The 13,801-nt window shown below is 40.3% G+C and overlaps 1 protein-coding gene across 1 annotated transcript in view; it reads left to right on the top strand.

The window, feature by feature from the left end:
- ptprdb (protein tyrosine phosphatase receptor type Db) overlaps positions 1-13,801 on the top strand; it is an 89,665-nt gene that overhangs the window by 40,227 nt on the left and 35,637 nt on the right. The window contains exons 5-7 of the mRNA XM_085357022.1: positions 4,965-5,153; positions 10,724-10,834; positions 12,289-12,558. Of these exons, the coding sequence (XP_085213148.1) occupies positions 4,965-5,153; positions 10,724-10,834; positions 12,289-12,558 (570 nt within the window). The remainder of the gene's footprint in view (positions 1-4,964; positions 5,154-10,723; positions 10,835-12,288; positions 12,559-13,801) is intronic.

The following is a 13,801-nucleotide window of genomic DNA, read 5'->3' on the forward strand; positions in this document are numbered from 1 at the left end:
TATATATATATATATATGTATGTATATATATATATGTATGTATATATATATATATATGTATATATATATATATATATATATGTATGTATATATATATGTATATATATATATATATATATATATATATGTATGTATACACAAATTAAACAATCATTGTTTTTGCAGGTTTTCTTAACTAACTAACTGAAGCAATATTTAAAAAGAAATAGTTGCAATGGTTAACTGCTCCTCTGATAATTTAGTGACAATGATTTGCAAATGACTATTCCTGTTTGTAACCCAGAATAACAGGATAAAGTGGGTGTAACTAATGGATGGCTGAGTGAATGGATGGAAATTGGAGGCTTGGGGGATTCTTCGCAAGCGGCTATATATTCAAGTGTGAGCCTGGATCCGCTGCAGTAGACGGTTTAGTGTTCGCAAGAGTCCATTAATGCAGATAGTGATGTTAGTGTTAGTGGAGTCCATTAGGAGAACATTATGTACCAGTTGTTTGAAGCTCAAGAGTGTCTTAGTGAGTGAAGTTGCTCAAGTGTGGATAATCACATTGCCTGCCTTTACAGTACATGCTCGTGGGGAACGGACATGCAGCCTATTGTTCTGTCTTCTCATGCTTTCTCTCCCCTTTGTCTTTCTCTTTCTCTCTGTGTCCCTCTTGTCTGTCTGATGGGTGATAGCATAGTTTTCAGTTCTTCCTGTTTCTCTTATACTTGTTTTTGTTTGTTTCCAAGTCCATCCCTCCTACTTTTACTCTTTCCCTTTCCTCTCTTTATCTTTTCAAACATTCCTCCTTTTCCCAAACTCTCGCTCATTTTGTCTCTCCTCATGCTCTTAGGTCTACTACACAGCAGCCTCTAAATTATTCACATCAGACCACTCTTTGCATCTTCTGTGCTGTTCTGCTCCATCCATCCAGAATTTTTCCTGTCTCACATGGTCGTCTTTGTGCGTGTTTGTGCACTTGTCCATCTGAGTGCAAGCAGGCATGCTTACTTTTGTGTGTGTCTGCGTCTATTTTTGATTTTTGTTTTACTCTTGATGGATGAATACACTCATTTCCAGGTTTTTTTTCCTTATCAAGACCATAACCACTCAAGCACACACACACTCACATAGAGACATACAAACGTATCCTCAATCTAAAACAGTCCGCCTTTATGTAGTGATTAGCCTCTTTCTGTTCCTCTGAGGACTCATTGTGTTGTGGATGAATAAAAGGCCACCTGGGAGCAGCTAATAGTCCCCGATAGACTGTCAGTCCAAATGTACCCACACAAATACACACACACGAACACACACACACATACACACTTAAACAAAAGCACTCAAACACACATGCAGTCTTGTCAGTCATGTCTCCATGCCTCCCCTCTGGCTCTCTAAAGACACAGCTCCGGTGACTGACTGACTGACTCACTCTCTGACAGGAGGGATCCAGTGTTAAGGTCAGCTGGCTTAATTACTGAGGATTAGAACCAGGCTAATTGAAATCTGGGCTTCCAGTAAATGGCTGTGATTGGCAGTGGTTGAAATAATAATGAAGCTGAGAGCAATTATGTGCTTTAGTATCTGTGGCACAATCAGGTATTGTATAACTAGTGGTTGAAGACAAAGCTTGTGCGTTATTTTAGGTACTTGAGCCCAAAAAAATAAAGTTAATGATGGAGTTTTGTAGTTCCAACTTATTTACTTTCTTCTGTTTGTGTTCAGTGACAACTTCTTGTTGTCATGTGGTGCTTTTTGCAACAATAAATGACTTGTAACAGTGCTAGAGTGTTGCAGGCACACCTGACAAACCCATCACAGACAGAAGGAAGAGGTTAACACGTCAGAAACACAACATTTTATTAGGAAATCTAAAGTCATCTGTTTTATAAGCATTCACTGTTTATACTGTGCAGCAGTTGTGAATGGCAGAAACAGGTTTGTTTGCAGGTGCACTCTGGGTTCTGATACAGCAGCCAGCTCATTCTTCCCATGATTATAAAACCAGGCTTGACTTCCAAATTTACAGATGACAAACCCAGAAAGCAATGCGTGCAGAATTCATTTTGGAGGTCTTATATAAAGGGGACAGTGTTCGCGCAGTGGTTCCCATGATTGCGAGAGCGGCGCTTTTTCTATGAGCTGTGAAATTATCTGGGTGGCTCTCAGTGGAAATGGTGAAGTAGGGAGCACATCCAAATGAAACAATGTGATGTGTGCAAGGCCACGCCAACAAGGGAGTGTAGGGTTACTAATCTACCCTGACCTCAGGGGGTTCTTAGCTGTTACCATTCAGCAGCCCAGTCTCAAATACACATGCTGCAGCGGCTTTGACCCAAACACACTGCGGTGTTGCTTACACCTGTCGCCATCATGGATGGCGGAATGCTGATTGTGTGCGCACGTTAACTTGTGTGTGTGCTTTAGCCAATTGAAACCTCCCTCAACCTTTCATTTACATCACTTTCCACCTTGTCAACTTTAAATTTGTGTGTATGTGTTTGTCTTTGTGGTGTTTCTTTGTACATATACTTCTATGTGTGTGCAAATATTTTCAGCTATTACATGAGCATACTTGTGTGTTTTGCAAGGCTTTAAACGCTTCAACCAGCAGTGGTACATTTCCAACTTTGTTTTCTTTGCGCACATGCTAAGTGGTTGTAGGAAAGGGGCAGAGAAAGATGCACGTTCTCAGGGAGTAGCATTCTGACTGTGCATCCTCAATGTTCAGTGCAGTGTCCCACCCCAGGTAGATGAAATAGAATGCATTATTCCTGCCTACAAGGGGCTGGCTTTGAAGTAAGCGTTTGCATAATGAAAGCAGAGAGAATCATGATTGTTATGCTGTATAGGTCCCTTGTGCTCTCTCTCCCTCTCTATTTCTCTATTTCTCTCTCTTGTTCTCTTGTTCTCTCTCGCTGTGTTTTCCTTTCTGTCACTCTTTCTTTTTCCCAGTCTGTTTGAATCTATTCTCTTTTTTCTTCTTCACACTTTCGCCCTCTTCGCCACCCGTGCTCGCTGGCACGCTCGTACACACAAACACCTTCTCATCTTGTTCTCTTGGTTTATTATGTCCGTGTTTCCATTTGTCGGGCGTGGTGATTGATTGAAACCGGAGCTGTTAAAAGGCCACACACGCACTCATGAAACCGGCGTCTCACGACCTATCAGCCATGGTTCGATGGGCTGGTACCAGAATTAGCATCTCCTTGGCGAGGTTCAGCGCTAGGATTTCCCGTTAATGAGGTTCTGTTTGGCGTAGAGGGATAAAGTCACAAGGGATTCTGGGTAAAACAAAAAATATATGTATGCGAGTGTTTGTGTGTGTGGGATTGTGGAGGGTTGAGGGCTTAAAATAAACTTGTCTTCTATATAAATATTCCTTGTTCGTCTGACTTTATTTAACGATTTTATTCCCTGTATTATAGATGACTCACAAATGTGGCATTCATTGTGTAGCCTTGAACAAAGTTTTAAAAACCTGGTTTGCTCTGTAGCTTTTTGATTCAAAGGGGGGATACCGTATCATTTCAGTTTTTAGTGAGCTGGGTTCACTCGTCTTTGATCCCCTACTTCCTCGAAGCCATTGTCCCCCCCTTCTGTTAAATCTCCTACTTCAGTTGAATGAAGTTGGTTCGCTGCCTTTGATTTCCTCTCTCACAGTGAAATGACTCTCTATTTTTGATTTAATTGATTTAATGAAATTACATTTGATTTTCCATCCCAAAAGAGTGCAAGTCCCAGTAGATAAGTCTTTATAGGGCTCACACATTTGACTTTATGCAACCTGCTCATGCTGTAGAAAACGCGGCGCTACAGAAACTGTAGCTCACCTGATTCCTGTTCAAAAAGCTGTTGCCTAAAGCATTAGTGAATTTGTCAGGTAGGATGAAATGTTACTTATGCTATTTGACCTCACTATTGGATTCTTCAAAAGTCTTGCCTCTGGACTCAAGGCTGATGAAACATATTTTGACTTAAACTGAATCCAAATTAGTCTTTTACCATTTAGCTCGCAAGTTTTCCCCTGAAAGTTCCTCTGAGACTGGACTAGCATTTGAACCTCCCTGATGTCATTTCGGTGCTTAAGCTGTGTGTCTTCAGGCCTCAGGAATTTCTTACATTGAGCACAGACTGATCACTGTGTGAGAGCTTTCTTAATAGCCTAAATTGCACTGCTCGCAGACAGGCGGGACAATCTCAAGTATTAGTTTGACATTTGGGGAAACACAGTTATTTGTTTTCATGCTGAATTCTTGGTGAGATCTACTCCCAAAGATTTAAATAAGGGGGGGTGATTGGCTGCTTTTCACTTCACGTCCTTGTACCTGACAATTTTAAGAGGATTGTTTGTTTGTTTGTCTGTTTCTTGAGCCACTTAACACTGATCTCATTTAAGCATAAAACGATGCCTAACTCAAGGGATGAAGTAGTGTTGTGTCTACACATAACAGACAACTTAGGAAAGAAACTGTTTTAAATTGAATCTTTAGGCTTTTTGCCTAACAGCCTGTAACAAAAACACATAATTTGTTCCAATTTCTTTAGCTGAATCCACAAAAAATGCCAAAGATAACACAATTTTACAGGCATAAACTTTTATTTTTGCGCCAACAAGGTCATTCCCAAAGAGTTATTAGTACAAACTAGGCATATCTCTGTGTGGTCTGCAGTGTGGGCTGGAAGAATTGAGCAAACTGGACAGCTGAGGACAAACAAAGTGGCTCTCAGTGGGAGGGTATTTTTTAAGGAGTTGAGGAAACTGGGAGAAATAGTCAAGGTATTCCAAATTACAGAAGAACTGGACAAAAATCAGAGACAACCTGTCTCATGGAACGATGGACTCAAATCTATTCAGTACAATCAAAACATGACAAACGTGTAAGTGAGGGTGAAAAGACTGCAGGAAGATGTTAGAAGAAAACTGCTTCTCTGTCTTACTAGGTTAAATATTTTACTTGTGTACCTAATCCTTCCAGAGGATCAGCTGCCCTCAGGGTTTCCCACCATTGACATGGGCCCCCAGCTGAAAGTGGTGGAGCGTTCTCGGACTGCCACTATGTTATGCGCCGCTAGTGGCAACCCTGACCCAGAAATTACCTGGTTCAAGGATTTCCTCCCGGTCAACACGTCCAATAACAATGGAAGAATCAAGCAGCTCCGCTCAGGTAACCAGTGCTTTTATCCCTCCATTCTTTTGCCTTCTCTTCAATCCCAGATTTTATTTCCACCTTAAGGGTTTTTCCTCCACCATTTTGTTTTATGTCCCCTTCTTAATATCTGCCCCTTAAACCCATTATTTATTTCCCATTCCTACAAAGTTTCTGTTTTTCTTGCCCTTGTTAACCCTTTTTCTTACTCCACTCTCCTCCTGCTATGGATACTGGCTGTATTTCTCAGCTGCCTCTCTTTCTGCTGCTGCTGCTGCTGTTGCTGCTGTTGTTATGAGTTGACTGTATACGGTTGCCAACCCTTCTAAACTCTTCTAAGCCTTTTTAAAAGTGGACTCCCAACTTTTCTCCTAATTCTGAGGTCTTCCTGTGCAAGTCACCATCACAGACAGTTAAAGTTTCTGTAAAAGAATACTAAAAATGTCCCTAAGAGACATCAGTGGGCTACATCTCTAGTAAAAACTCAAAAACTGTATCTACAGACAAGATTTAGCAAAACCAAGTGGTGGTGGCATGTACTGACTGAATGGCCTCTCTAACATAGAGCTCACTGCTGTGACTTACTTGAATAACATTTTGTTTTTCCTGATTTGAGCGTCCTGGGTGGATGTGACACTGAGCCCAAGAACATGTATTCGTGTTATCTGAGAAAATCTGATAACAGAATTTCAAAAACCAAAATTGAATAATACGAGGACAGTTTATTCTGTTCCAGTCAAATCATTAATCCATTTCAATCGAGATTTTTTTTTATATTTTTGTTTTTTTCTTGAGCCACAGTAGTGTGTAAGTCTGCTCCCTCCTCAGTCCTCCTTCTGCTTTCAGGGACCGACTCTGGACCTAAAACCCCCTTTCTTGTGATTGGACACCCAAGTCTCTGGCTTCTGTGTGGATATACCAACCTATTTGTTTGTGTCCCTGCTTTTTTTATTATTATTATTATTATCTGGCTCAACCCCCAAGACCCTGCACTGGATTCTTTATTATCTTAATTTATAAAGAAATATAAAAAAAACATTTAAAGGATGTAGAAAAATTGTTACAACTTAAATGTAAAATACTTGGTAGTTAGCCATGTTAGCTTTTTTAAGTGGTTATTATTATGATGAAAAATAGCGTGACTTGTATGATTCTTTAAAGTATAAATTTCCATGTCATTACTTTTTTTTGTGGAGTTTTCAAGGTGTTTCTACTAAGTCAACTCCTCTGTGTAACTAATGGTCCGATTGTAATGCAATGTCTATGCTGTTTCTTTTCTCTTTGTATCTTTTTAACCACAGAGTCCTTTGGTAAGTGCTTCTGTTCCAAGGCCCACACCCTCACTGTCCACTTTTCTATATACTGTTCACTAATGTTGCTACTGATTTTGCTGCTGCTCACTTTTACAACTATTGCAGTGTTATTAAAATGCATGGCATACTAACAGTTTTTACACAGCACAAAGCATAGATGTGAACACACCCACTGTAATACACGCACTTGTCTCTCAAAGCACCTGTACATTGTACTGGCTAAAGGTAGATGCCACAAAGAGGACGTACAAACACACACACACACAGACATGCACATAGAAAGACACACACACACTCTGTCAACCTAGATGTAGCTGACCTCACCCTCATCTGTGCACCTGCAGCCCTTCCACGCCCAGAGAATAATATTTTTTCTCCTCACACTCACCTATTTACTTTTCCACTCCTTTGCTAATTCAAATATTCTTTCCCTCACTCACTCACTCACCCTGCCTTTCACTCATCCACTTACTATCTCCAGTCTGCTGTATAAAGTTACCAGTCAATAGCTATGAGCTCTAGATGGCCACTGGTGGAGCCAGGATAAAGAAATCAATCGAGACCACGTTTCAGCCTTCTAGACATTAGCTGTGCATTGTGATAGGCATATATGAAAACATATAAGTCTAGTTGCTGTGGTGTAAAAGTAGTGGTCAGACGTTACACTGCATTAGTGTAAAAAAGAGCTTAGTAAGGATTAACTGTTTTAGAAAGAAGAAGAAACAATCTCGTCTGCTCAGTTTATGGATAGTTGAAAATTTAGTGATGCTGTAATTTCCACTAATTTTCCAACAATCACGTAAAATGTTTTAGACATTTGAATCATTTACTTGATTTAGAAAAACTTCTTTGGCATATAAATGCACAGTGGGCCAAATATGCGATTACTACAGCTTAAATTTTCCTGTAATGTGAGGACTCAGACCTTAGCTTTTCCTCATGTTACACCTTTAAAGGCAGAGTTGTATCTGTTAAATTGCAAATCTACTTTCTGATATATAGTTTAATCTGATTAAAACTGATGTTTTTTGTCATGTTAGTTTATAAATTTTAAAATTTCATTATAAGACTGAGGGGGGGGGAAGTAGAGGCTGGCTTTAGCTTTCATTTCTCATAGGTAGTATTACCTTAAAAAACTTTGCTATACTTTTTTTAAAATACATTTTCAGTTTAGATACCTTAAGATGAGCCTAAGAGACATCAGCTCGACACATGCGTCTGATTTCAGTTGAGCATTTCTTGGCTGACAGTTGATGCCCTGCTGAAAGCGCTCTGATGTGATAAGCCCTATTTTAGTGGTGGCACAAAAGCTTGCGCTTTATCGGTTTGGTAATTTCCTGACCTTTAAATGACTTTACTTTGCGACCACACTGTGCGCACGTCACACAAACAGGTGTGAGTTCATTCCAATAAGTCAGCGCCGCGTGGGGTGTCTGCATTTTTGGTGGAAAATATGTATAGACGTGCTGGGAAAAGTTATCTGAGAACCACGCTGTTGTGATTTCATCAGCGAGAGCAAATGAAGTATGACAGAGTATGAAAATATGTATTTATGATTTATGCAAATACATCACCTTAATTAATCGCTCTCCAGACAGTTGAGTCTTTTAAATCACCATAAAAAATGTTTATTTTGTGCAAAGCTGCATGTCAGCATTTATCATTTAAGGTAGTTCTGAGAGATTAGGGCACATCAAAGGCTTCTGCCACGTTTTTATTGTTTGTTTCTGGTATTATTCCACAACTTGAATAAAAACCCACACCATCTGCCTTTGGCTGAAAATTTGATGTGTTGTGTGTTTAGGATGTGCCTTTCGGCACCACCCAGACAATAATAACATTTTTTAATCAGCCTCTTGCTGTTTTTGGAGCTGTTGTCATCATGCATCACTGTAATTGGCACAGCTGTTTCAGAGAATAGAGACCTGTGATGTGACTGGCTAAGAGTGAATTTACTAGGAAGTCACTGCTCAGATGAACTCAGAAGCCACGAACTAAAATAGCGGGTGCTTGCCTTGCATGGGGCAAATATCGCATTATCTAATAGAGGTTTTAACACACTTTGCAACTAGCAGGATTAAACCTGGTTTCGAGCCATTTAGAGGACAAGAGCAGTTAAAAGCTCATAGTAGTTAATGGACTTAGAGTTCGCCAGTACACTTTTTAGACACCCAGATGAGTGTAGTGCAGACACCCTTCTCCTATAGCCACATCCACCCCTGCTACAAGTCAATAAAGTCCAATCAATAACCCATCTCCTTATAGCTCTGTCACTGTCTATCGCTCTATCTCAGGTCAGTTTTTCCTCTTCTCAGGCTTATTCTGTCTTAGTTTATTCTATTTCCTTTATGCCTCTTCTTCCTCTCGCTCTGTAAGGATCTATATTTTGAGTCTTTCTCTCTAATTTGATTCTTCTCCTTGCCAAGTTACTCCCCACCCCCACCCCCTTCCCCCAGTCCCTCCCTCCCTTATCCCCTTCTCCTTCTGTGGTACTAACATTTTCTTCTTCTTCTCCTTCTCTAATCTCGTGCATTCATTGCCCACTCAGGTGGCACGCCCATACGAGGTAAGACTGCTGGGAGGACCAACATGACACAGTGGCCTGATTCCTTTTCAACCCCTGGTTCCTACTTGTCTCACAGATCTGAAAAGCAGCCCCGGGTGGGTTAATCAATATGGGGTTTAGTCCAAAAGACTCAAGACTCTGTGACATTGGTAAAACTCATCCAACTGCTTCAGATCTGCAGTAGGTGCAAGAGGAGGAATTGGAGTTGAGCAAGCAACTCATTATACTATGACTGTCACCTCCCCTCTTCTCATCCTTCATCCCCTCTTCACACTTTAATTTTTCCATCTCAGCCTCAGCGTTCACTCTGTAACAAAGAAGTCCATTGCTTCCTTCCTCGTCATGTTGTGATCTCTCTTTCGTACCCATCAGTTTAACCACCGTTCACATCGACCGTGTTTCCAATCAAACGCATGATATGTTTACAACTTGGTTTTCTTTCTTTGTTGCTTAGTTTGAGGTGAAAAAGCGTACTCACTTCTACCTCTGTTTGTTTGTTTGTTGCTTTTTAAATTTTTGTGACCTGAATTTCTTTTTTTTTTTTTCTCTCTTTTTCTCAGAGGTCTTGACCTAAGCTTGGCCTGGCCTCTCCTTCTACCTTGTCTCTATTTGCCCAATCAAACGTCCCAGTTTTGTTTTTCCTCCCAGCTGTTATTCGCTCAGGCTGAAAAGTCCAGATGGCAAAGACTCAGACACACACTTGCAAACATGAGTGCGCTCACACGCACACATAAATTCTCAAATCTCCACACGCACACACACAGAAACACACATACTTTCATGGTTTTTACCATTACCTCTCTCTTTACCTCTCTCATTACCGATAAAAAGCCCCAAACAACCACTTTTTTGATAAAGTTTTTATGGGCGCTTTTTTGCCTTACCACACCATCTTTAAAGAACCTCTGGTTGACTCTTTTTTTGACAGTTTTTCTATTTTCAGGGAGCGAGAAAACATCGGTCCCTTCCCAAGGCTTTGCGTATGTCGTTCTTTTTTTTTTTCCAATCTGTTGGCCTTGACGGAGGTCGGTTGATGTCTTTACCTCCTTATTGGGTGTGTTTTAAATTGACATCACACTCCTGATCCCATTGGTGGATCCGAAAGGGTTGGGAAAATCTTATTGCCATGGCAATATCTTTTGTCAGACGTTATCCTTGGAAAATGAAACATGATTTGTTGCTTAATGTAACTGCATCTCAATTTTCAGCATTTTTTTTTCTTCTCAAAATACAGTGACGGATTTCTGCGCATTCTAGCTGTTTGTTTCATTTGCTTTGCATGAAGACCGCATTCTCCTTTTTTGTAGGTTTTGTTTTGGTCTTTTGGGTTGTTTTTCTCTTTTTTTCTTTTTTCTTTTTTTCATATTTTGAAATCAGGAAGCTGACCCTTGTTTTGGGCAGATTCTTGCTGAAAGTGGTAGAAACTTGTTAAAGTCGCTCTATAGATTTGCCTCTGTTTGTACCCCTACTTTCCTCAGAATGAGTTCAGCCTGTTTGTTTTCTGAAAATGCCCACAGACTCATTTATTCTTATTCTTTCTGCAGTTTTTTTTTTTACCATTTATATGTTAATGTATATACTTACTATATCAAAATTCCTAATGTCTTCCACTTCTGTGTGATTGCTCTTTCTTCTGTCTGTCTGTCTGTGTGACTCTCTGTCCTCTCTTTATCTTTTTGCTCTTCCTCTCCGTCCCTCCATGCATCCAGGTGCCCTCCAGATAGAGATGAGTGAGGAGTCAGACCAGGGGAAGTATGAGTGTGTTGCTACCAACAGGGATGGGACACGTTATTCCACCCCAGCTAACCTTTATGTAAGAGGTAAGAGTTTGAACACTTTTTTTATGATGATGCAACAATTCTAATGATTATGTGTGGATGAGATGAAATTTACACACACGTATCAGTAGATAGACCTATATTAGGAATATATCTAATTTATTAACATGATACAATGCTTTTAAGTAGACTATATTTTATAGTTTTTAGCTATCGAGCAATGAAACTGGATGGTTTAAGAATGAGCGCTCTTAAGGCTGGCCTAAATGTTTCACTCGAGTCACTTATCTCTTTGCCCTGCCTTCTTAGCCTTTAGACCTCAGAGAAAAACCAAATCATTGTCTGGTTAAAACTTGTATTTCTCTCCAAATCTGACAGCCATCTCACCTCCTCAGGCGCTGTCTTCCCCTCTGCTCCTTCAGCACACGCACATTCACACGCATACCCACGAAATGTTTGAATCTCGGAGACATTTTTATTCCTGGGGCCTTTTGCTCTGTTGTCTGCCTTCAACCCACCCCTTAAAAAAGGTCTTAAACAGTGGAGCATCTTTTTTTTTCTTTTTTTCTGACTCCAACATGGCTCATGGGGATACATAGCAAACACTGAATTCACACACATTAGGATACACACCTATGTCATATATAAAATCCACATGCACGTACACATAAACACAAACAGCATACAGTCAGTGATGTGTGTCTAACAGTGCTTGCAGGGCCAGGGAAATCTTGCAGAGCTGCTCAGTGAGTGTTTGACAGGCAGTCTATGGAGACAGCTGGCAGAGGAGCCTGCCTTAAACAGGAACGCTTTCACCAACGTTGGCCATGTATGGCCTCCTTTTCTTTCCTGTCCTCCCCTCACACGTTCTTGCCCTTCCTTGCTCGTTCTCTTGTCCTTTCTGTATTTTGCCACCTTGCAAAGCTCTTTTTGTCTAACATATCTCTCTTTGTCTTGTATTCTCTTTCTGATATTTTGCATTTTCCTGTCTTTTCTTCCTCCTCCCGCCATGTCATATCTCCCACTGCAGAGCTGCGAGAAGGTTGGTACTGTAACGACCGAGTGGTTCTCTCGAGTCCTGAGTTGTTGTTTTTTGCCTTTTTTCTTCCATTAAACTGACACTTTCTGTTTGTGTGGCTCAGCTGTGGCCTGTGTGCAATACTGAAAGTCTAAACCCGCCTGTACATTTTACTCCAGAGTAATATACCATGTGCTGTTTTTCCATGTGAATGCATGTGTGTGTGTGTTGTGATTTTTGCTCTCCTTTTTTCTGTCTTTTATGTTCATAAAATTTTAAAATTCACATTAATAAAACATCTTGATATCACATGCACCCTAATGGTAGTGTACCAGACTGTTCAAATGCTTGTACTCTAACTTGAATGTCATAAAACTTTATCTCAGAGCTCAAACCTCCTGATTGTTCTCCGTCGCTCTGCACAATCATTAAATTGTAATTGTTTGTCTTCTCTTGCCTTCTTTGCCGTTTGGTCCAGTGCGCCGTGTCCCCCCTCGCTTTTCCATTCCTCCGGCGGATAGCGAAATCATGCCAGGAGGGAACGTCAACATCACCTGCGTGGCGGTAGGCTCACCCATGCCATATGTGAAATGGATGCTGGGGGCAGAAGACCTGACGCCAGAGGACGACATGCCCATTGGCCGCAATGTACTAGAACTGACTGACGTACGCCAGTCCAACAATTACACGTGCGTTGCCATGTCAACGCTAGGTGTGATTGAGGCAGTGGCACAGATTATAGTTAAAGGTGAGTAGTGGAAAGGATAGGAACAAAAGAGTTATACACCAACCTTAATCGAGGGCGATTTTGCTTATGACTTTGTAATAAGGCAGAACTGCAGTACTCTCTTTCTCTCTGTTTAACATGTATTTTTATTACAAAAGAATTAAAAAGTAAGACAGTAAAGAAACTTATTTGTATGAGAGCTCCTTTATATACAGATGTTAAAAATATGTATTGAAGAGGAAAGTAATGAGTGCATCTAATGAACACACTAAAGATGCAGTTCTGTACTATATGGACGCAGACAAATAGTCACTGAATACATTTGAAGCAGATACAAAGACAACTACATGTTTTACAGTTAATTAAAATTAAGAAGAAACTATTATAATGGAAGCCAGAAAAAAGGTTAGTAACCAAACACTCTCCACCAAGCAAACAATCACAAAAAAACAATGTCACTAGCTGCAACCTCCAAACACTCACACAGCTAACTTAGTGCAAACACACAGCTAACTAGCTGCAACCACTCACATGGCACTCTGGCGCCAGAGCTCACCTTTCTCTGCCCTTAAATACCTTTAATTGCTGACGTGAGTCAGCTGTACGATAGAAAAAGGTGGCACCTAAGGCAGGAGAGATGGTAGGACACGCCCACACAGGCAACTTCAGGAGGAGGCCCTGCTAGGGCCGTAACATGGACTTATGAGATTTAGTTAGATTTGTTTTGTTATGGTTTAGATTGGAAAAGGCTCTTTTTTATTGCTGTAACAGCTGTATCAGTTTGAATACTTAATTATTTCAAGAGGGTTAATTTGGTTTCAAATGCAACTCTATTCCTTGGGGAGCTGCTTTAAGCAAATGGAAATCAAAAGACAGTGTAGTGATGTGCAAATCTAAACTCAGTATTGTATGAAAAACGTGTTAAATACTGAAGCTGAGATTTTACTGTTGTAGTTACTTTGTGAAGAATGTGCTGATTTTGAATTGAGTTCCTGTAACTCTCAGAAAAGTTGGAACAGGGGTAAGAAAGAAAATTTGTGTTTTAAGAAAGTTCTTAGGAATAACGCCTGTTGGAGTATCTTTCAGCTATTTAGGCAAATGGGTAACAGGTAGCTAACGTAATGATATACTGTATGAAAAGAGCATCCATAGAGACTTTTAAAGTCTTTCAGAAGGAAAAATGGGGATTGTCATCACAAAAATTAAAAAGAAATGTTGAAATTTAAAGAGCTTGTGGTAAATCTATGTACTCAAAGGACAAGAC

Source organism: Diplotaxodon limnothrissa, linkage group LG6 (genome assembly GCF_057381915.1).
Source record: "Diplotaxodon limnothrissa isolate DT_005_m linkage group LG6, D_limnothrissa_male_GT1.1, whole genome shotgun sequence".
NCBI classification, from domain to species: Eukaryota; Metazoa; Chordata; class Actinopteri; order Cichliformes; family Cichlidae; genus Diplotaxodon; species Diplotaxodon limnothrissa.